The 21,234-nt window shown below is 34.7% G+C and overlaps 1 protein-coding gene across 1 annotated transcript in view; it reads left to right on the plus strand.

Annotated features, from left to right (window-relative positions):
* Nucleotides 1–2,877, plus strand: part of LOC105061307 (protein MICRORCHIDIA 7) — a 58,306-nt gene extending 55,429 nt beyond the window's left edge. Inside the window, exons 13-20 of the mRNA XM_010945317.4 lie at nt 316–367; nt 446–557; nt 653–723; nt 926–1,383; nt 1,524–1,621; nt 1,709–1,784; nt 2,170–2,292; nt 2,445–2,877. Coding sequence (XP_010943619.2) covers nt 316–367; nt 446–557; nt 653–723; nt 926–1,383; nt 1,524–1,621; nt 1,709–1,784; nt 2,170–2,292; nt 2,445–2,501 — 1,047 coding nt within the window. The 3' untranslated portion in view covers nt 2,502–2,877. The remainder of the gene's footprint in view (nt 1–315; nt 368–445; nt 558–652; nt 724–925; nt 1,384–1,523; nt 1,622–1,708; nt 1,785–2,169; nt 2,293–2,444) is intronic.
* The last annotated feature ends 18,357 nt before the right edge of the window (nt 2,878–21,234 follow it).

The following is a 21,234-nucleotide window of genomic DNA, read 5'->3' on the forward strand; positions in this document are numbered from 1 at the left end:
GCCTGGTGGCTGTGCTGTTTTTCTTAACTTCTATGATTGGTCTTGCAAGATACAAGGAGTATAGCATCTACTTGTCAAGTTTACTGTGCTTGTCTGTGATCTGATAACTATTACGAGGTGTTCTCTTTCATTTCCAAGCTCATTTCAGAAAAATGATTGTTGCCGAGCAAGTTTTGTGCTATGTTCTGTTAGTCTACATTAATTCAGTTTCAAGAAAAGGATTTAAATCATGGATTATTAGAAACCATCATTTTTGGGCTGTTCTCTTCTTCGAACTCTTATAATTTTTTTTTACATGTTTTGTACCCTTGCCAGCCTTTCTGGAGAGTATGGAGTGCTGCTGGAAGTGATGGGCGTGGAGTTATAGGTACCACTTTTTCTAATTTCAAATGTGTTGTTCCATCTCCCTGTAATATGTTTTCCTGATAAATACTTTCCAGTGCAGGTGTGTTGGAGGCCAATTTTGTTGAGCCAGCTCATGATAAGCAAGACTTTGAACGGACAACTATTCTTTCAAGACTAGAAGCACGACTAGTTCAGATGCAAAAAACATATTGGTTTGTTCTTATTGTTGATGGATCTTCAGCTTGAGGATGAAGTAGCAACCAATTATTTTGTTCTTATCACTGAAATCATCTGTTGTTGCATTCAGGTCAACAAATTGTCATAGAATTGGCTATGCTCCAAGGCGTAGTATAAAACAAATTGAATCTGAAGATAGAGGTAGCGAAAGCATTTCACATCTATTAGAAATGAGAACAGTTCATGTGGCGACTTCATGTTGGTTTCATGCAATATCGATAAATAACTTTTAGTATCCTGAGGATGCATTCAGCATTCTTACCATATCTGGATAGTCTTTTACTTTTGCTGAGTATATACTTTCTCTGCTAGTTATTTTCCTAAGATAGCAACTTTTTGACAGAGAGCTCACCTGAAGCCCTTCATTCAATATCCCAGCGTTCTAAGAAGTATGCTTCTTCAAATGGTGTATCTCACAGAAGCAAATCACAAAATTCAATCAAGGTTCAATCTATGGGCAAGTCTTTTTCAGGCTCATATAAAAAGGCAGGGAATGCCAGAAACTCACCCATTGGTTTGGGTAAATTGGGGGATGATAAAAGTGCACGCTCTTCGTTTTCAAGAGAACATAGTCTCAAGAGTGCTGAGAAATTTGACAAAAAAAGGTCTCCACTTTCAAAAGCAAATGGAACACAATACATAAGCGATGAGAGTGACCCAGAGATTGAATGCGTCCTTTCAGAGAAAATTGTAAATGATTCTGGTGGTCCAAAGAGTTCAGCAAATAATTTAACTGAAGGAAGTCAAGATGCAGATAGAGGTTGGGGGATCAACCAAATTACTACCAGATCACATTCAAAGGTAAATAGACAATTCATTTGTATATATCTTGGATCGATATTTATTTTATTTTTAGATAAATTATTACCTAGGTAAATTCAGTACTTGGAATTATTTTTCAGCTGGTAACAAACTTTATCTTATACTTATATGATGGGCAGGCACCCACTGCCTTATGTGATCGAAGTGGACCAGATCTTCAGGAGTCAGAGCTGAGTATCAAGCAGTTGAAGGATGAAAATAAAACATTGAAGGACAGGTCTGCTAACACATGCTTACACAGTCAGCATGAAATATGAATATTGATGCATCAACATGTGATTTAATTTTGGTATTCCTTCTGTAGGCTTATAAGGATGGAGGAATCAATGCTACAAGAACTGCAATATGAGAAGGATAGGAATAAATCATTGAATGAGCAAGTGAGTAAAAGAGGAAATGACTATATGTTCTTGCAAAAGGTTTCAGTACTTTAGTATCTTCTGCAATATCATGTAGATGTGTGTCCAGAGAAAACACTTAGAATGAACTGCCGGTACTGTCGTTCACCTGAGCATTAAATGAAATGATTTATTTAGGGTTATGCATCTGTTATAACGACCAAAATGTATTATAATAACCGTTTCATTTAAATTGCATCACCTAACAACATTAGTAAACAAGTTTTTTCAGCTGATGCAAGGTAGGAGCCTTAGTGCCTTGCTCATGACGAGTCATAAAAATGACCTTTCACTGATTTCGGTTTAAATGTGGGATGTGGCTATTGACACTTATTTTCCTAATGATTATGCTTTGTGAATTTACCAGCTAGAAGCAGCGCACCAGAAATTGGAAGAGGCAAACCAGGAGCAAGAGGCTCTGATTGAAATATTTTCAGAAGAAAGAGGTCGGCGAGACAAAGAGGAGGAAACTTTGAGGAAGAAGTTAAAGGTGAGAAGGGCTTGGTCTGAACTTCAACTCTCTTATTGCTCAAACATTTCATTTTGTTGTATGAGGGTGCTCTAAACATTTTGTATATTGCACGTGAAGCACTCAACAAGCCTTCATAGATTTTGATATTATAATTGCCTTCTCTTTTGAAGGATGCTTCTTCAACAATACAAGAGTTGATAGAGAAGTTGAGTACCAGCCAGAAGTAACCACAAGACATAGGATGTTGGTATAGGCGAAAGATGATTGCATGCCTTCAAAGACACCATTATCTTATTTGGGGTCTGCAAATGGATGACATGAAACACCTGCACATGATTTCTGAGGGATCACATTTTGGTCCTAGAGATAGCACCAGTAAGTGAGACTGCAGCAATGTTGGATATTTTGACATTTCTTATAGTCGACTCCATGTTGTTGGCTTGCCTCCCTTAGTTGAGAGATTGTATATCACGTTATAGCAAGGGAACTTTTGCAACTTTATCTGTTTGTCATTTACTTTTATTTGTATAGCTTGTGATATATCAATAGTAACTAGTTGTAACAATTTTAAATGTTAAGTTGTATAGAAAAAAATTAAATTGATCTTTTCCTCTCTTGGACTATAGTGCTTGTAATTTAAGCAGTAGGAGCGGACCTTGTTTTTGAGTTATCATATTTTCATATTTAAGCATTTGACGTAATACTGGACTCTTATGGTAATTATTGATTCAGAGGAATGAGCAAGGATGTTCTTTCCAAATCCCTAGGTGTGTGCTAAAAAGAAAATAGTTCTTTTTCTTTCCGTGAGGGGCTCCAACCTCACCGTTACCAGAATCACCCTTACCACATGGGCCGAAGCACAGGCCACCAGTCAGAGCTCACAATATCAGGGTGTAGAGTTAATGGGGCTGAAAAGCACAGCTCTCACTTACCCAACGGAAAAAAGAAAAAAAAATAAAGGACAAAAGCCGGTTGCCTGTTATCTTGCATGTTTTCTTGTATCTGTAGGAATTATGAATTAATTCAAATTAGTTGGCGGTGTTTTGTAGAAGCAACAATATAATAAGCATGTCTAACGTTATGTCTGCTATTCAATTTTTTTTTAAAAAAAAAATGTCATCAAAAAGAAGAAGAAGAAAAGAAATAGTTGTTCATTTATTTTTTATCTGCAAAGAGTGGTAACGGGTTTTTAAAGTAGGGTATCTCCGTGGCAAGATTTCGATCTCGCGAGATCTTGGTTTGTATTGGTTCATGTGAAAAATCTGGGCCATATTGTCTTGACTAATATAACTGATAAAATCTGAAATATAAGTTGACTATTTTCATATTGACTTATATTTTTTAACTACTTTTTAGTAGCTAGCAATCTTGGATTTATCATATCGGTTAGGATTTTAACATCCCAGTTCTAAAATAATACTTCAGTTTTCGAAGAGTCTTGGTTTGTATTGGATTGTTAGAAAAATCTGGGCCATATTGTCTTGACCAATATAACCCGATAAAATCTGAAATATAAGTTGACTATTTTCATATTGACTTATATTTTTTAACCACTTTTTGGTTCTCTTGAAGCTAGCAATCTTGGATTTATCATATCGGTTAGGATTTTAATATCCCGGTTCTAAAATAATACTTAAAGTTTTCGAAGAGTCTTGTATCTTCAGATTTCCCTATTTATCATGTTGCCCAAGGTAGATTGAGGTTTCGTTCATCTCAATCTTGATCACTCACCAAGATGACTGATGTCTCAAATTTTAAAACTTTACACCTCCAACCAGTTTCTCCAAAAAATCCCCTTATCATTGCTAAAACCTGGTTTCCATCGCAAGTCCTGAAATCCCTGATGCTATCACTGAAGACCTTCTTAGCAGGTTAAGCTGGCACTTTTTAGAGTGTGCACACTTTCACTTCTGGACTGTTCATTTATAGTTTGAAATTGAGCAACAAATTTTTATGCTTTGAAAGATTTGGAATAGGCAGAACTTGTGTGTTCAGAAGAAAATGAGAGCATATGATGAAAATGACCATCATCTTTCTCCATGAAATTGAACATAAGCTATCATATCTTGGGGAAGGAGATAACTGGGGAACTGGTCAGAACGTTATTGGCCAAGGCATTTTAAATGTAATATGTTATGCATCAAGCTTCCACAACCTTGCAATGGTCTTCAATCTCTCTGTGATAGAGGAGAATGGTATGCCCAACTGAAATCAGATTGTGTCAGTACAAGGGGATTTATGAAGGGCAAGTTCCACTCACAGTAAGCACATGGTGACAAGATGCTCCGCCCAGTAACCTTGTCCATTCCTCATATTGTTATGGTGCTGGTGAGACATGTCATTGTTATTTGATGAGTACCGCTATCGGTTATTGATTCATTCACCCTTTGGTTTGTCAGTCAGAATATAGCACTCAAGAATTGGTTTGATACCGGGATAGGTAGTGTCTCACGCGATCCTAGGCAGTGCTCATCAAACTAATAACTTCTATACAAAAGTTGGTAAACGGGCAGTAATATGAAAGGTGATCTGTAGTATTTTTTCCACTAAATTAATTAACTTTTCAAAATTATATTTGTTGCCGCTCAAAACCTTAACAAGATTGATTAGTAGAGTTGGAGGAGTATGGTGCGGGGTTGGAGTGGATCTACAACCATAAAAAATTGTCAAAGGTCGCTGGAATATGTTTAGTGGAGATCCTCTGAGACTTAAGACAGAGTTTTGATAGAAAATAGGAGAATTAAGGGAGAGATATTTGACATAAGTATTTGTGGGAGTTTTCTTCGTTATACTTATGAGTTCCTTGGTATATATAAAAACAAGGGTGCAAATCTGCATGATTGAGATCGTAAGGTTCATGGATGAGTAGTTAAGTTTTTTTCCTATTTGCTAATTAAAGCCTTGGGAATATGCCTTTTCAGGTGTGCCATGATTTGATCGCTTTTCTTATCCGTTGTTCAATTATGCTATATCTTTGTGGGTGGCTTGAGATTATATTGGGCTATAACTGTCTGCTGATTATTCGAAGATTTGAGTCCACTCATTTTGTTGAACATGTGTCATCATTTGATCTGGTGAGCTGAGCTATCAGGCGAGATTTTGGAATCAGCTGTTAAGCGAGATTTTAGACTGTTAGTTAGGCTTGCTTAGCTCGGGCAAAGAAAATAGTCACATCATATGTTGGATGAGTCAACGAGTAGAATTCGAGCCGTCATATTAGCTTCAGATGTTTTTGGACAATGCTTTTAATGATAGACATGATTTTCTCAAAATCCATTTCATTTTCAAAGCATCATGCGTATGAGCAAGATTCCTGCTACTGCCATCATTCCCTCTTGCGGTTCTGAGAAGGACCGATCCATGAGAGCCCATGACCCCGAATGCTGAGCTTACATGTGGCAGTTGATGGGCAGATGAGCGAATGAACAATGAGATCAACACCATTTGAAGCTCTGTATAAGAGGATGGATACCCAAGGTGGTTCCCCCGACATTATAGTGGCCATTTCATCTTTTGGAATTCTCTGTCTTGAGAAAGTTTCAACACTTCTAGAATTCTTCTGACATCTTTTTGTTATGATTCCTTCAAGCGAACTATAGTAGGTTGGCTCCTTCTATTTCATTTGGTTTTCTTCTCCATCTTTTTGTTGCTACCAACACTTACTTCCTTGACTTCTACAATTGCAGATGGCAGGTGGCGAGGTTCTTCCTCAAATTTGGCATCAACTGCTATATTCTGCATAAGGGCGATGAGGAGGAAGCCGACGAGGAGGATGAGTCCGAGGCTGTGGAATGGGAGGAGCATACTGAGCAAGTGCAATGGGATGGAGATGCCCCCAATCTTTCTGGGTCTATTTCCCACCTTCCCCCAGCTATTGAGAATCTTCCACCAAGTCATGAGAAATAGGACTTAGTATATATTTTTTTATTTCGCTTCTTGGTGCCACCACAAAGGCTAGAGGTGAAGTAAACAGTGGCTTCCTAAGTAGGATGACTTTGTCGGAGTTGTTCACCCTTCATGAGCTTGACCTTCTTCTTTACGATCATTGGCCTCATAAGAGCTAGTATACTCAAATCTTCTTCATACTTATATCGGTTGTTGTCACCCCCCGTCCTGAGATCACGTGCTAGGGGTCATGGCAATCACCACATATTCATAAAAAATTCTTCCATAAATACGTAAGGCATTTCATCATGATATCATAAACAAATAAGTAGCGTAATAAAATTAAATGATAAATATTCATCCTTAATTTAGAGAAGTGAATTAAATACAATGTCAACAAAAAAAAAATAAATGTTTGACAAAGTCAACATTAAACAAGGTTTTTGTTGACCTTAGGTTTGATTTTGATGAACACCAAAATATTTAAATGTATATTTGGTACTAATAAAATATTTGAGTGTTTGAAGAGAAGTTTCAGGAAGCTAGGATCCTATCTCAAAGAAGCTCATGATTTTTGATTTAAAGATTCAAAGAAGAAAGATTTAAGAAGTCAAGCCAAGCATTTTTAAAGAAAATAAGGGTTCGAGTCAACTCTGGCATCAATTCAATTTTTGGCATAGGATTTGAGTTGACAAAAATAGATCTCAAGTCAATTTAGCATGCAGATTGGCACTAGCACAGATCTTGAGCCGACTTGAGCACTGCTCAAGTCGACTCTCTCAAAAAAGATAAAGAGATAGTTTTCTGGATACATTGCTCAAGCTGACTCAAAAAAACCTTGAGTCGACTCAAGAAAATCTTGAGCTGACTCAAAAACTACTCAAGTTGACTCAATGATCTCGGACAACTTCAATGGCTAGTTTCTAAAAAGTTGCAGAATTTATTCAAAGTGGTTTAAATGATTATTTTTCGAGTTCCAATGGCTATGAACCAATTTTAGTGATGTTAACTTAGTTTAGAGGGTATCTAAGTCATTATTAAAGCAAGAGAACTTAAGAGAACTAAGATACACACATGAAAGCAATTGAAATACACTTGAAAATTCTATTCAACCATTAAGTGAGCTTCCAAGAAGAGTTATTCCACTCCAACCACTTAGCCTGTTGTGCAATCAAGTCTTTTTCAAGAGAAAGAAGAGAGCATTCATTGCAAAAGACTTATCAACTTCTCTACTTGGGCATCAAAGATTCAACATTAGCTTATTAAAGGAGTTTGTGATTATATTAAATTTCTATACTCATATTTTTTTGTATTTTAAGTTTCAATCGGGTTTGAAATTTTGGGGATAGGCTCATCCAAGCCTTGAATTGGATTTGTACAAGCTCGGTAGTGGCTTGAGGATAGATTTTTGTTGGTGAGCTTGTAAAATCAACTGGTCTCAAATTATAAATTTGAAAAATAATCTTGTTATAATCTATTAATGATAGTAGAATTTTTAAGAAGATTGCTTGAGGAGTGGATGTATGTGTTGGTCTAGATATAGAACCACTATAAACTTGATTCTTTGTATGTGTGTGTAACTTTATCTTTCAGTCATTTACTTTCTTGCTTTAGATTTCAGCATCATAACTTATTGATTTCACTATATACACAATCAACTTATCCTAAAAAGCACATATTTATTTTAATTAGCAAAAGCTTTTGAAAAACCTAATTTATCCACCTCCTAGGTTGTATTTTTGGGTAACAAATGGTATCAGATCAGAAATTCTTTTTTCACTTGTTTGTCTTGTGATCTAGAGGATAAGATTAAAATGACAATCCAATTAAATGTCTCTCTTGCTGAAAGATAGTCCACTAACCGACGTTCTTTGTTTAATGGTTCAAACTATCATATTCGAAAGTATGCATGCACATATTCATTCAAGCCTTTGATTATGACTTATGGAGTGTCGTAATCAATAGACTACACACTCCTACCATTACTATTGATAGTAATATTATCTCCAAATTTGAAAAAGATTGGGATGATATTGATAAGAAAATGACTTAATTGGATGCTAAAGTAATTAATGTGCTCTATTGTTCACTTGATACAAATTAATTCAATTGGATTTCCATCTATGTTTCGATCAAAAAAATATGAGATAGACTTGAGGTTATCTATGAGGGTTCCAATCAAGTAAAAAAATCTAAAATCAACAAGCTGGTACATAAGTATGAACTTTTTAAAATGGAATGAGCTTTTTAAAATGAAACAAACTGAAATGTTTATACATTTTACTGATATTATACATGGACTTAAGAGCTTGGATATGTCTTATACTAATAGTAAATTTATAAGAAAAATTTTTAGATCTCTTCCTCAAGCTTGGGAGGTAAAGGTGATGGCCATACAAGAAGCAAAGGATCCAACATCTTGCTCCTTGAAGAACTTTTTGGTTCTCTCATGACAAATGAGTTAACTATGAAGTAAAATATAGAAGAGGAGGCCAAGAAGAAAAAGACGGTGGCTCTCAAATCAATGGCCAAATAGGAAGAAGATAGTAAAGACTCCAAGAAAGTTGATGAAGATAAAGAGCTAGCTCTCATAACTAAAAAATTCAGACACTTCATGAAGAAGAAGAGGCCAAACTTCAAGAGGAGATCATTCTCCAAAGGTGATTAAGCAAAGATAGAGAGAAAGACAAAGATAAGGTGGCACCCATATATTTTGAATGTAAAAAATCAGGATACTTCAAGGTGGACTGCCCTCTACTAAAGAAATCCTCCAACAAGATAAAGAAAAAGATGACGTTGGCTACTTGGAGTGATGTGAAGAATCAAGTTCAGGTGAGGAGGCATAAGAAATAGTTAATCTCTGCCATATAGCTTAAGAGAATGAGGTAACACTTAAAACTCAAATTGACTTTACCCTTGATGAGTTACAAGAAGATTTTTATGATTTGATTGATAAACTTAAAAAGCTTATCATAAAAAATAAAAGCCTTAAGTCTTCAAATCAAATTTTAATCAAGGAAAAAGAAAAGCTTTCGAAAGAGAGAATATTTTTTACAGAAAATTAAAATTTAAAAAAGAAGATTGAAAAATATAAACCTATAGTTGAAATGTTCACCCTAAGTTTCAAAAAATTACAGGTGATATTAAGCAACCAAAAAGCTATTTTTGATAAGGCTGGACTATGATTTAAGTCTCAAAAGAAATAGAAATTTTTGAAGAACTTCTTTGTGAAAGAATCATCTTCTCCTTCACATAATTTTGCTTGTTTCTACTATGATAAAATTAGACACAAATCCTATAACTATGATTTCAAAAATGGACAAAGAATTAAAAAGATGTGGCTTCCTTTGCATCGGTGATTTTTCACCATAATCTGATGATCATGGATGTCTTTACGATTTTTTTGAAGCCGCACAAGCGTATGGCTTTTACAGGTATCCATATAAAGTCATCGTCTAATTAGAGTATCCAATCTCACTGGGGTACTAGCTCCCTTGCAGAGATTCTCTTTGATGATGAATTTTTTTCTCTTGCTAAAAATCTTTCTTAAGAATTTCAGCCTTTTCTCTTTATACATCACACTCTACACAAACAGATCGGAAACCTTTCTTGATCCTTTCAGATTTTTTTCTCAAAAAAATTAGCTCTTCAGCCTTTCTTGATTTTCTTCTCAAGAAAATCCAACAGCCCCTTTCTCTCTTTCCTCTTTCTCTTTCCCTATCCCAAGAACCTTCTTGGGCGTGAGCCTTCTCAAGGCTCTTTTCCTCTTCGACATCCAATCTTTGGATGTTTGAAGATGTCCAACACGTAGGCATACAAAAGAGAGGGAGATAGGGCATGAGGGTTTAGGATATCCAACTCCTTGGATGTACAAGAGAGAGAGGGGGATGGGGCATGAGATGGGAGAGTGTGTGAGGAATCTTGTGCACCCAACACCAAGAGATACTAATCTCTTTATCTAAGGGGGTATCAAGAAAACAATTTTTTCACGTTATAACCCTTTTAGCGTGATCAGTAGGGTGTTCCAACATTCATGTGAATAAAACAGGGGCCATGGAAATCTTGGGCATGCAAAGAAAGGAGGTGCTCTCTTGTGGGCATGTGATAGGAGATCATCATGAAATCAAGAGGGGCACTAGGGATCTTATCCCTTCTTGTCATTAACTTTCTTTTGAGATTAGGACTCCTCCCAACACTTACCATGCCCATCCTTGGTGTGAGAGAGCTTTTACATGGAGAAAGGGGTTGGCACCATCTTATAAGAAAATAGTCCTTCTGGTTGTTAATTATCTTTAATGGATAGAGTCCCAAATTGTCTAGACTTTGATCAAATCAAAATTTTTATCTCATAAGGAGTCCCATTGCATTTAGGTTTGATCATGTCAACTATTTGATATGTCAAATTAAATCCAACCATCTAATCAGATACAACCTCTTTGTGTGTGACCCTATAGGTTCTATTTTATCTAGTAGTGAGATATATCATGATCTCCATCATCAATATCATTGAAATTTTTTTAATAGATTGAAATAATTCTAACTTACTCAATGAGAATTATTGATCATCAAAATAATTCTCATGAGTCTCACAATCCATCAATGGCACCTAGCAGCATGTAATGGTATTCCAGTAGAATGAAATAGATGAATCTCTAGAAACAGTTACCGTGTGATACAGTTCTTCTACCGTAAATCCTGATAAGATGGAGGTTATAAAATTTTTCGTCAAACCCTACTATCTGTCATATGTCAAATTTATTTGACTCAAGTTCCTAATGCGAAAACTATAAATTTTTTTTTTACTATTCATACTGCTCTGGTCAAGATCTTCTGAACTCGATCTCATAAATCACATAGGACTAACTTTCTTATCTATCAAGAGTGATAGATCCCATATATGTGCATATTCTATTCCTATAGTGAAGTTACTGCAGCTAACATGTACTGTAAGGACTCATATGGCTAGGGATCAAATGTACGTACAGTCAAACTACAGTAATCTCATTTTAAATAGTCGAGGCATCATTGGTCCTAGGACTAGTCACATGACTGCAACATCGCGTAAGTCACTGATGAATGAGTAGATATCCAAGTGACTTCTCAGATTGATCACGCTCGATATCTTTATTCTCTAACAACAACCTGCACTCTTGCTCCAATATTCTCATACTGTAGACTCGAGACTCATCCATCCTAAAAAAAAAGCGATCTGTGTATTAATCTATCTGGATCAATCACTGTCTCCATAATAATCCATCAATCGAGAGCATTTAGGAATTATTTATCAATGACACATACCTCAAATTCTCAACTCTTGAGAATATGTATTATCATCTTATTAATTTCTTGGATAATTTATGGATACCTATACAACATGAATGAAATAAGTGACCCAATTTCATTAATATCAAATTTAAAGTTATGTCCCAGAATAAATATATATGTCAGCCTGATTGACTTCTAGGGCATACATCTAACATTAAAAAATATGTCCTAAAGCCATCATCTAGGTTGTAGATGATTGCACTCCATGTATGTATATAAATTATAAATTGATAAATATTATATGGTAGATTCATCATAAGAAATACATCTTTCTAAATAGAACTCATGTGTTATGATGAAGTCCTTGGAGCTACTTTCAAAATGATAAAAGAAGATTTATCGTGTAGTTCTTAAATCCTGCTTGAGATCAAATGATACAATTACGATAAGGATGATAATTATATCGAGTGTAGGTCATTGTGTGCCATATTAGTTGGTTGTCCTCTTAACAAGGTGTGTAGAGACATGGATATGGCATACGGATGAAATATAAGAGTATGTTTCACTGAGCGTGACCAACTTTGGAGCACTCTATTGTCAAAGATTGCTCTGATGGGATATGGGTATAAGTGTCCCTCTAACCTGAGGCTATCTCGATGACTTGTGAGTAACTCACTGTATTTTGGTGTCAGACTATCCAAATTTTTAGTTTGGTGAAGAAAGATTTTTGGGTACAATCAAGTATTTGTGAAGTCTGAGTGTGAGTCAAGATGGATTGATTGCTCCAAGTAAAATTAGAGATAATGCATCACTGTATTTCAATTCAGTAAAATTTTGATTAGAGTAGTCTTAGTGAGGAGTCATAAGATTTTTGAGATTGAGACATAATGTGGACCACTCATCTAAGGTTGACAGTTTAACCTTAAGTCGTTCTTGAGCATCGAGAGTCAAAAAGATGAATTATTTGGTAACTATATCCATATAGGTTCTAGAGTGTTGTTGAGCAAAAATTTGGCCTATCCGGATATTAGATCCTATTGTTAGATGGTTACATCGATTAGTACAAAAATTATTCTTGTGCTACTAACTTAGGTTCGAACCTATGAGTCACACACATAGAAGTATCTGTCTGATCAAATGACTGATTGACGATTATAAATCATTGAAGGATCTAATTATCAATGTGATTGATGATTAACCCGATGCAAAGATTGTAATAAATTATTTACTAATAGTTGATAAATTAAAAAAATATTTAATTAGTAATTTGATTGTTAATTGGCTCAATTTGATTGAGCAATGAAGATTGTGAAGGAAAAATGGGTAGTTCAAAGCACATATTTTTAAAATTTTACAGTAAAAAATAAAAGATTAAATACTATAATCTTCTAAACATATCTTGGATCAGATTTAAACTATCAATTAAAAATTTATGATATGAAAAATTTATATATAAAATCTGATATAAAACAGAAAACTACATTGATCACATCACTGCCTGAATCTGACATAATCTTTAGATCACATCGGTTGAGTTCAAAACTCATCACCTTTTTATGGGTCGATGATCTTCGCTACTGATAGATATGGTATGAAACTCTCACTGATACCGAACAGCCACACAAATCATCCGACCTCTATAGATCGTCCACTCGAAGCCCTGATTGGATCTTTCTTCATGGGAGTGCTAGCTCGCATCAAAAGCTCTAGATGGCTGATCCAAACTCCTTTCTTTGGATCTCCCTGACTCTTTCAGATTAGAAGATAAAGCTTTACAAGGAGGTGAGGTGTGAAAGATGGAACAAGACTCACTCTTATATTTTTCTTCTCACAAAATCTAGAGTTGAAATCCTAGACCCTACACCTCATGACTGAGAGGAAGAACACTTCCTCTGTTTCTCATGCATGGAAGCCCAACGCACTCTCAACTTTTCGTGCTCCAACTCTTAGATTTCTCATGCCAAAAATTATTTCTAATCTCACACAAAATTGAATCCTTCTTAAGGGCGGCGTCCCATGGAAGTTAAGGATAATGAAAAGGTAGTTTCGGTTCAATTTCAAATGTTGGTTGATCCTTATCACTAATTCAAATCAAATTTAAATTAAATTTTAAACCAAACTTTATTCTCATCTTATAAACTCAGAGAGGGGTTGACCAACAATAGAATGATACAAAAAATCTCATGCAAGAATACTTTATGCGAGGAGAAAAGTGATGGTGTGAAGAGAAGAGTTCAACTCAATTTGGACTCTAAGTTTTCATTCAAATTCAAACTCATTTGAACTCAAATTTAAACCAACCAATTTTTAATTTAAAAAAAATTAGATGTAGACATAAAAAAGCTTCTGGGCATGAGAAAAATTTATGTAAAAAAAATTCTCACATGAAGAATAAGAGGGCGCAGAGAAAGGAGGTGCAAGAGAATTGAATTTGAATTATTTTCTCGTCCAATTGGATTCTTAACCCAATAAATTAGGTTAGACCTAATTGGATCACTAAACTTGATCTAGTTAGATAGTAAATAGCTTTGATTAAATTTTAATCAAATTAAAAATTAATCGAGCTCAAGTCCTGATCAAATCAAGAATCGAACATCCTTAGCGATTAGGTCATCTCATGACCTAATCGGGTCAAACCAAATTGAATCCAATTCAATTAGATTTGATCCAAATCTTAATACTCAATCAAATTGAGCTAATTAATAATCTAATAAGTAATCAATCTTCCTACAATTCATCAACAATTAGTGAATTGATTTATTATAATTTTTGCACAGGATAATCATCAATTGAATTGACTGTTTTACCCTTAGAATGATTCTTAATCGTCAATTAGTCATATGATCAATAAGAAACTTCTTTTGAGTGTGACCCCATAGCTTCGAATCTAAGCTAGTAATATAGAAATAATTTTTCTATACCAATCAAAGTGACCATCTAGTAATAATATCCGACGTCCGAATAGGTCAAAAGATTGTGAAGCATCATTCAAGAATCTATTGACATATGGTTACTGTATAATTCATCCTTTTAATCCAAATGCTCAAGGTGACCTAAAATTTAATTGTCAACCCTGATATGGTTATCCACATTGTATTTTAATTTTTAAAATCTATCACATGAATTATTCTGGCTACGATTTTATTGAATTGAAACACACTGATACATTAACTCCTACTTATTCAGAAGGATCAATTTCATCTTGACTCACACATCGACTTTTCAAGTGCTTGACTGTGTCTAAAAATCTTTTATCACTGAATTAAAAATTCAGATAGTCCGACACCAAAGTACAGTGAGTTGCTTGCAAATTACCGTAGTGATCTTGATCGGAGGGACACTTATATCCATATCCTTCATGAGCTACTCTTGACAGTAGAGTACTCAGCAATTGATCACGTTCAATGAGATGTACTTCTACATCTCACTTGCATGCCATACCAGTATTTTCACACTCCTTGGTTAAGAGGACAACCAATGTACATGGCATACAACGACCTATATTTGATATAGCTATCATTCTAATAATAGTATATCATTTGGTTGTGAACTAAAGGCTTAAGGACTAAACGATATATCATCCTATATCGAATCAAATAGTCCTAAGGACTTCATCACATAACAGGAGTTCAAAATAAGATGTACATGGTGATGAAAAAACTAAATAATATTTATTAATTCAATAATTTATATACAACTATAATAATAAACTCAACCATCAACAGACTGACGATTGATTTTGGGATATAATTTTTAACAACTTTCACTTGGACTAAAACCAATCGATACAGTATCGTATACCCATCTTTGATTTATAGTCTTCAAACTCCTTGATACCAGAGGCTTTAGTAAATGAATCGGTTAGGTTCTTCTTTTTGTCAATCTTCTGAAGCTCGACGTCATCTCGATCCACGATCTTCCAGACCAGATGGTAACGGCATAGAATATGCTTGGTCTGCTGATGTACTTTTATTTTCTTCGCTTGAGTAATGGTGCCAGTGCTATTGCAGTACAACAAGATGGGGCCATCAAGGAAGGGTGCCACTCCGAGCTTGTTGATGAATTTCTATAACCATACAGCTTCCTTCGCTGTATCCGATGCCGTGATATATTCTGCCTCACAAGTAAAGTCAGCCGCAGTATGCTGCTTGAAACTCTTCCAGCAGATTGCTCAATCATTCAGGGTATAAATATATCTCGATATGCTCTTGCTGTCATCTTGATCCCACTAAAAATTAGAGTCTGTAAATCTTACAAATTTTAAGTCGGATTCTCCATAGATAAACCACTGATCCTTAGTATTTCTCAAATACTTAAGGATGATCTTTACGACATTCCAGTGGTTCTCACCTGGATCGGACTGGTATCTGCTCACTATCTTTAGTGAGTATGCCACGTCTGGTTGCGTACATATCATGACATATATAATAGATCGCACTATCGAAGTATATGAAATTTTACTCATATGCTCTCTCTCTTGAGGAGTTGTCGGACAATCAATCTTCGAGAGAGAAATTTCTTGGTCTATCGGAAGATAGCCTTTCTTGAAATTCTCCATGCTGAACCTTTTCAGCACAGTATCAATGTACGTCAACTGGGATAATCCAAGCAACCTTTTAGATCTATCTCTATAGATCTTCATCCCAAAGATGAAGATACTTTTCCCAAGTCCTTTATGGAGAACTGTGATGATAATCAAAATTTTATTTTCTATAATGCAGGGATGTCATTTTCGATTAAGAGAATGACATCCACATATAAAATAAAAAACATATAAAATCACAGTGTTATTAATCTACTTATATATGCAGGATTTCTCTCCATCCTTAAAGGAGCCATACGTTTTGATCACTTTATCAAAACACATATTCTAACTCCGAGATGTCTGCTTAAGTCCATAAATGGATCTCTGAAGTTTGCACACCTTAGACTCATCTGTGGATATGAAACCTTTAGATTGTATCATACACACCTCTTCTTCCAGCTCACCATTTAGGAAGGCTGTTTTCACATCCATTTTTCAGATTTCATAGTCCATATATGTTGCTATCGCAAGAATGATCCGAATAGACTTGAGCATTGCCACAGGAGAAAATATCTCATCATAGTCAATACCATAATGCTGACGGTAACCCTTGGCAACCAGATGGACTTTATAGGATTCCACCTTTCCGTATGTATTTTTTTTCCTTTTGAAGATCCACTTACTGAAGGAAAGCGTGGTGGGTGATGTGCATGTATTTTTAAAATTTTACAGGAGAGCATATGTAGATTAAACAATTTAATCTATAATGCATTCTTAGATCAAATCTAAATCACCATATAGGATCTATAACATGAACTAATATGCATGTATGTACATCTGAAATCTAAAATCAACATATACTAAACATATCTAAGTGTAATTAGATCATATTTAATTCATATTTAGATTACATCTAAAAATTAATTTAGATCAAAATCTTATATCTGAGTGCGGATAGCAGATCACCACATCTGAAATCTATGGTAGATGATTCTTCATGATGTTTGGTAGCCGTACCGTATCCGACCTCTATGGGTATCCACACGAAGTCCTCGTGCTGATCGATCTTTCCAGAAGTGCTAGCTCGCGAAGATACCATCTATTGGCTGATTTGAGAGGAACATGATGAAATTAAAGAATAAGAAGATCCTCTCTTTTTCTTCCTGAATCCATGCATCTGATCTCTATAATAGAGATCAAAAGAAGAACCCCTTCTTCTCAATTTTTCACGTATAAGAGAGAACCTTTTTTCTCTTTCTTTCACACTCTTGAGAAGAACTTTTCTTCTCTAATTTTCTATGATAAAAATCAGATCTAATCTGATTTTTCATATTAAAAATCATATAAAATCTTAAGATCTAGAAAAATTCAAAAGAAGAATCTCAGAGAAGAACCATTCTTCTCTCTTCTTCCTTTTTCTTCTTGATCAAGAACTCAAGAAAGCCCCAAACACCCTATCAGATTTTTTTGATATTTTTTCTTCAAATTTTTATGTTAAAAATCAGATCTAATCTAATTTTTATTTTGAAAAAAAATAGAAAAAAAATATAGAAAAAGAACTTCTTCTTTAAGGTTGCATGCAAGAAAGAAGACCCATCTTCTTTCTTGATCTAAAACTTCAAGAAGCCTCAAAATCAAATCAGATTTTTTTTAATATTTCTTCTTTAAATTTATATGTTAAAAATTAGATCTAATCTAATTTTTATCTAAAAAAAATAAAAAAAAATCTGAAAGAAGAACTCCTTCTTCTTCAAGGCAGCATGTAAGAAAGAAGACCCATCTTCTTTCTTGATCTTTCTCTCCTTGGGAAGAACTTTTCTTCTCCAATTTTTTGCTATATAACCAGCAGAAAAGCCTCTTTTTAATATCTAAAAATAAACAAGAAAAAGATTAAAAAATATACCAAAGAAGAGGAGAAACAGGATCTTAGCGTGTAGGATATTGGGGCGTCCAAGGTTTGGACGCCCCCTCCTTTCCTTTTCTTTTCTTTTGGGGCGGCAACCAAGGAGGATGCCTCCTTTCTCTTCAAGTATGGGAGAAAAAGAGGAGAAGGGGGCAGCGCTCATGGGCGTTAGGTATTTTCACATTAAAAAGAGAATGGGACGCATAGATAAATATCACATGGGGTTTGGGTTTAGTCCTATTCCCAATAGGATTCAAGATTTTGGTTCAATTCCTAACTAATTTTTGGATCCAATCCTAACTAACTTAGGAATTAGTTATAACAAACTGACTAATTGAATCTTAGCCCAATTATTAGGCTCCAATTGAATCACAATTAGTTAGATGAAAACCCCATTGATCTAGGGATTGATTCTTGAAGGATTCAGGGAAGCTATTTGATAATAGGGCTTGATCCAATCAAAGCCTATTATCAAATAAGGTTAGATCCAATCCAAGCCTATAAAATACATATTCATGCATCGCTAAGATGAATTGGAATAGGCCCTGTTATTTAATAGGGTTGCATCTAATTAATCCAAATCCAATCTAATTGAATCCAATTCAATTAGATCTAATCCAATCTCCATTGCTCAATCAAATTGAGCCAATTAACAATCATATTGTTAATTAATTATTCTTCTAATTTACTAACTATTAGTAAATAATTTATTACAATCTTTGTACAAGATTAATTATCAATCAAATTGATAATTAAATCTTTCAATAATTCATAAATGTTGATCAGCCATTTGATCAGACAAGTACTTCTATGTGTGTGACCCCATAGATTCGAACCTAAGCCGGTAACATAAGAATAATTCTTGTACTAATCGATGTAACCATCTAGCAATGAGATCCGATGTTCGGATAGGCCGAATGTATGTCTAACAACACTCTAAAACCTATGTGGATATAGTTACTGTATAATTTATCTCTTTGACACTTGATGCTCAAAATGACTAAGGATAAACTGTCAACCCAGAAAGAGTAGTCCACATTGTGTCTCAACCTCAAAAATTTTGTGACTCTTCACTAGGATTACTTTGGTCAAAATTTTGCTGAATTGAAACATAATGATGCATCATCTCCAATTTTATTTAGAGCGGTCAATTCTATCTTGACTCGTACTCAGACTTCATAAATATTTGACTGTACCCAAAAATCTCCCATCATCGAATTAGAAATTCAGATAGTCCGACACCAAAGCATAGTGAGTTACTTGCAAGTCATCGAGACAGCCTCAAGTTCGAGGGACATATATATCCATATCCCATCAGAGCAATCTTTGACAGCAGAGTTCTTCGAAAGTGATCACGCTCAGTAAAATATACTCCTACATATCATCCGTATGCCATACCCATGTCACCACACGTCTTGGTTAAGAGGATAACTAATTAATATGGTATACAACAACCTACACTTGATACAATTATTGTTCTTGTAACAATTGTATCATTTGGTCGCGAGCAGGATTTCAGAACCACATGATAAATCTTTTTTTATCATTTTGAAAGTAGTTCTAAGAACTTCATCATAACATATGAGTTCTATTTTAGAAGATATATTCCTTATAATGATTTGTCAGATAATATTTATTATTCTATAATTTATATACTTATATGGAGCACAATCATCTACAACCTAGATGATTGACTTTAGGACACATTTTTTAACAACTCCCACTTGGACTAAAGCCAATTAGATCGGTATCAAATATCCATCTTTCATTTTAGATCATCAAACTCATTAGATTCGATTGCTCTAGTCAATGGGTTGATCAAGTTCTCCTTTCAGTCGATCTTCTTAAGGTCGATTTTATTTCGATCTTATCGAATAAGTTGATTGCAATGCAGAAAGTGTTTGATTTACAGATTGAACATCAATTCTTTAGCTTGAGCTATGGCTCCAGTACTGCTATCAGTATAGAAAGATTGGACCATCAATGGAGGGTGCCACTCCATGCTCGCTGATGAATTTTCATAACCAAACAACTTCTTTATCAACATCAAATGCTGCAAAGAACTCTGTATCGCAAATAAAATTGACTACTAACTATTGCATAGAATCTTTCCAGTATGTCGCTCATCTTTTTAGGATAAAAACACAATCTGACCAACTTTATCATCTCCATCCAACTAAAAATTGAAATCGATATTCTACAGGTTTTAAATCAGATTCTCCATAAATGAGCCATTGGTCCTTAGTATTTCATAAATATTTAAGGATGGTTCTCATAATCTTCTAAATCTTTATAGAGAACAGAGATGACAACCAAGCTTTTATTCTCTGTAATGTAGGGATGTCATTTCCGATTAAGAGAATTTCATCCAAATAGTATAAAAAATGATTTTACAGAACTATTAGCCCATTTGTACATACATGATTCTGCTTCATTCTTAACGAAGCCATATATTTAAAATATATATTCTAACTTTGAGAAGCTTGATTTAATCTGAATGGACTTGAGGATTGCCATAAGAAAATCATCTTGTCATAGTCAACACTATAACTTTGATGAAATCATTTAGTAATCAGATAGAATTAATAGGTCTCTAGCTTTCCATCTGTGCTTCTTATCTATCTAAAATCCACTCACACCTTATGGGTCTTACTCCTTCAGGTGAACCAACGAATGTCCATATATTGTTGATCTTTATGGACTTTATTTCAGATTTAATGGTTCTAAGCCACTTCTCAATATTAGATCCTTGTATTGCATCCGTATAGGAGATCAAATCTCCATCTTGAATCTAGAAACTGAAGTATCTGTTTGGCTGATATGGTACTCTACTGTATCTATTCAAGGATGCCTTTACATCAGATTTTGGATTTGATCTAATCAGTTCCGATTCTGTTGGTTTGTGTCAGAGTTGGTTCTCCTACTTGTAAAGCTTTATTAAGCTTTCTCTTAAAGGCATCAGTTTCTTCACCAAAAAATTTTCTTTCCAAAAAGAATACCTTAAGATTCATGAACATCTCATGTCCATTAGGAGGTAGAAGAAATATCCTTAAATAAAATTTATCAGACCATGATCCAAACTAATCGATTAGTGAATATTTCACATAAATTTGACACTGCAAACTCTAAGGTAAGAGAGTATCGAATTACCCAAATCTATATCTCATGTGGAGTTTTGTGATCGATTTACTCAAAATATTCTCGAGCACATATCAAGTAGTCTCTAAAACATAACTTCAGTCAGACCAGCAAACCCCATAATGGATCGAATCATATCTAATAAGATTCAATTCTCTTTTTCAGACATCTTTTTAAATAATGATGTCTTAGGAGAGGTCCATTAAGAGAATCTATTTTTTTTGAAGACATATCAAAACTTGCT

The sequence above is a fragment of the Elaeis guineensis genome, chromosome 1, assembly GCF_000442705.2.
Source record: "Elaeis guineensis isolate ETL-2024a chromosome 1, EG11, whole genome shotgun sequence".
NCBI lineage: Eukaryota > Viridiplantae > Streptophyta > Magnoliopsida > Arecales > Arecaceae > Elaeis > Elaeis guineensis.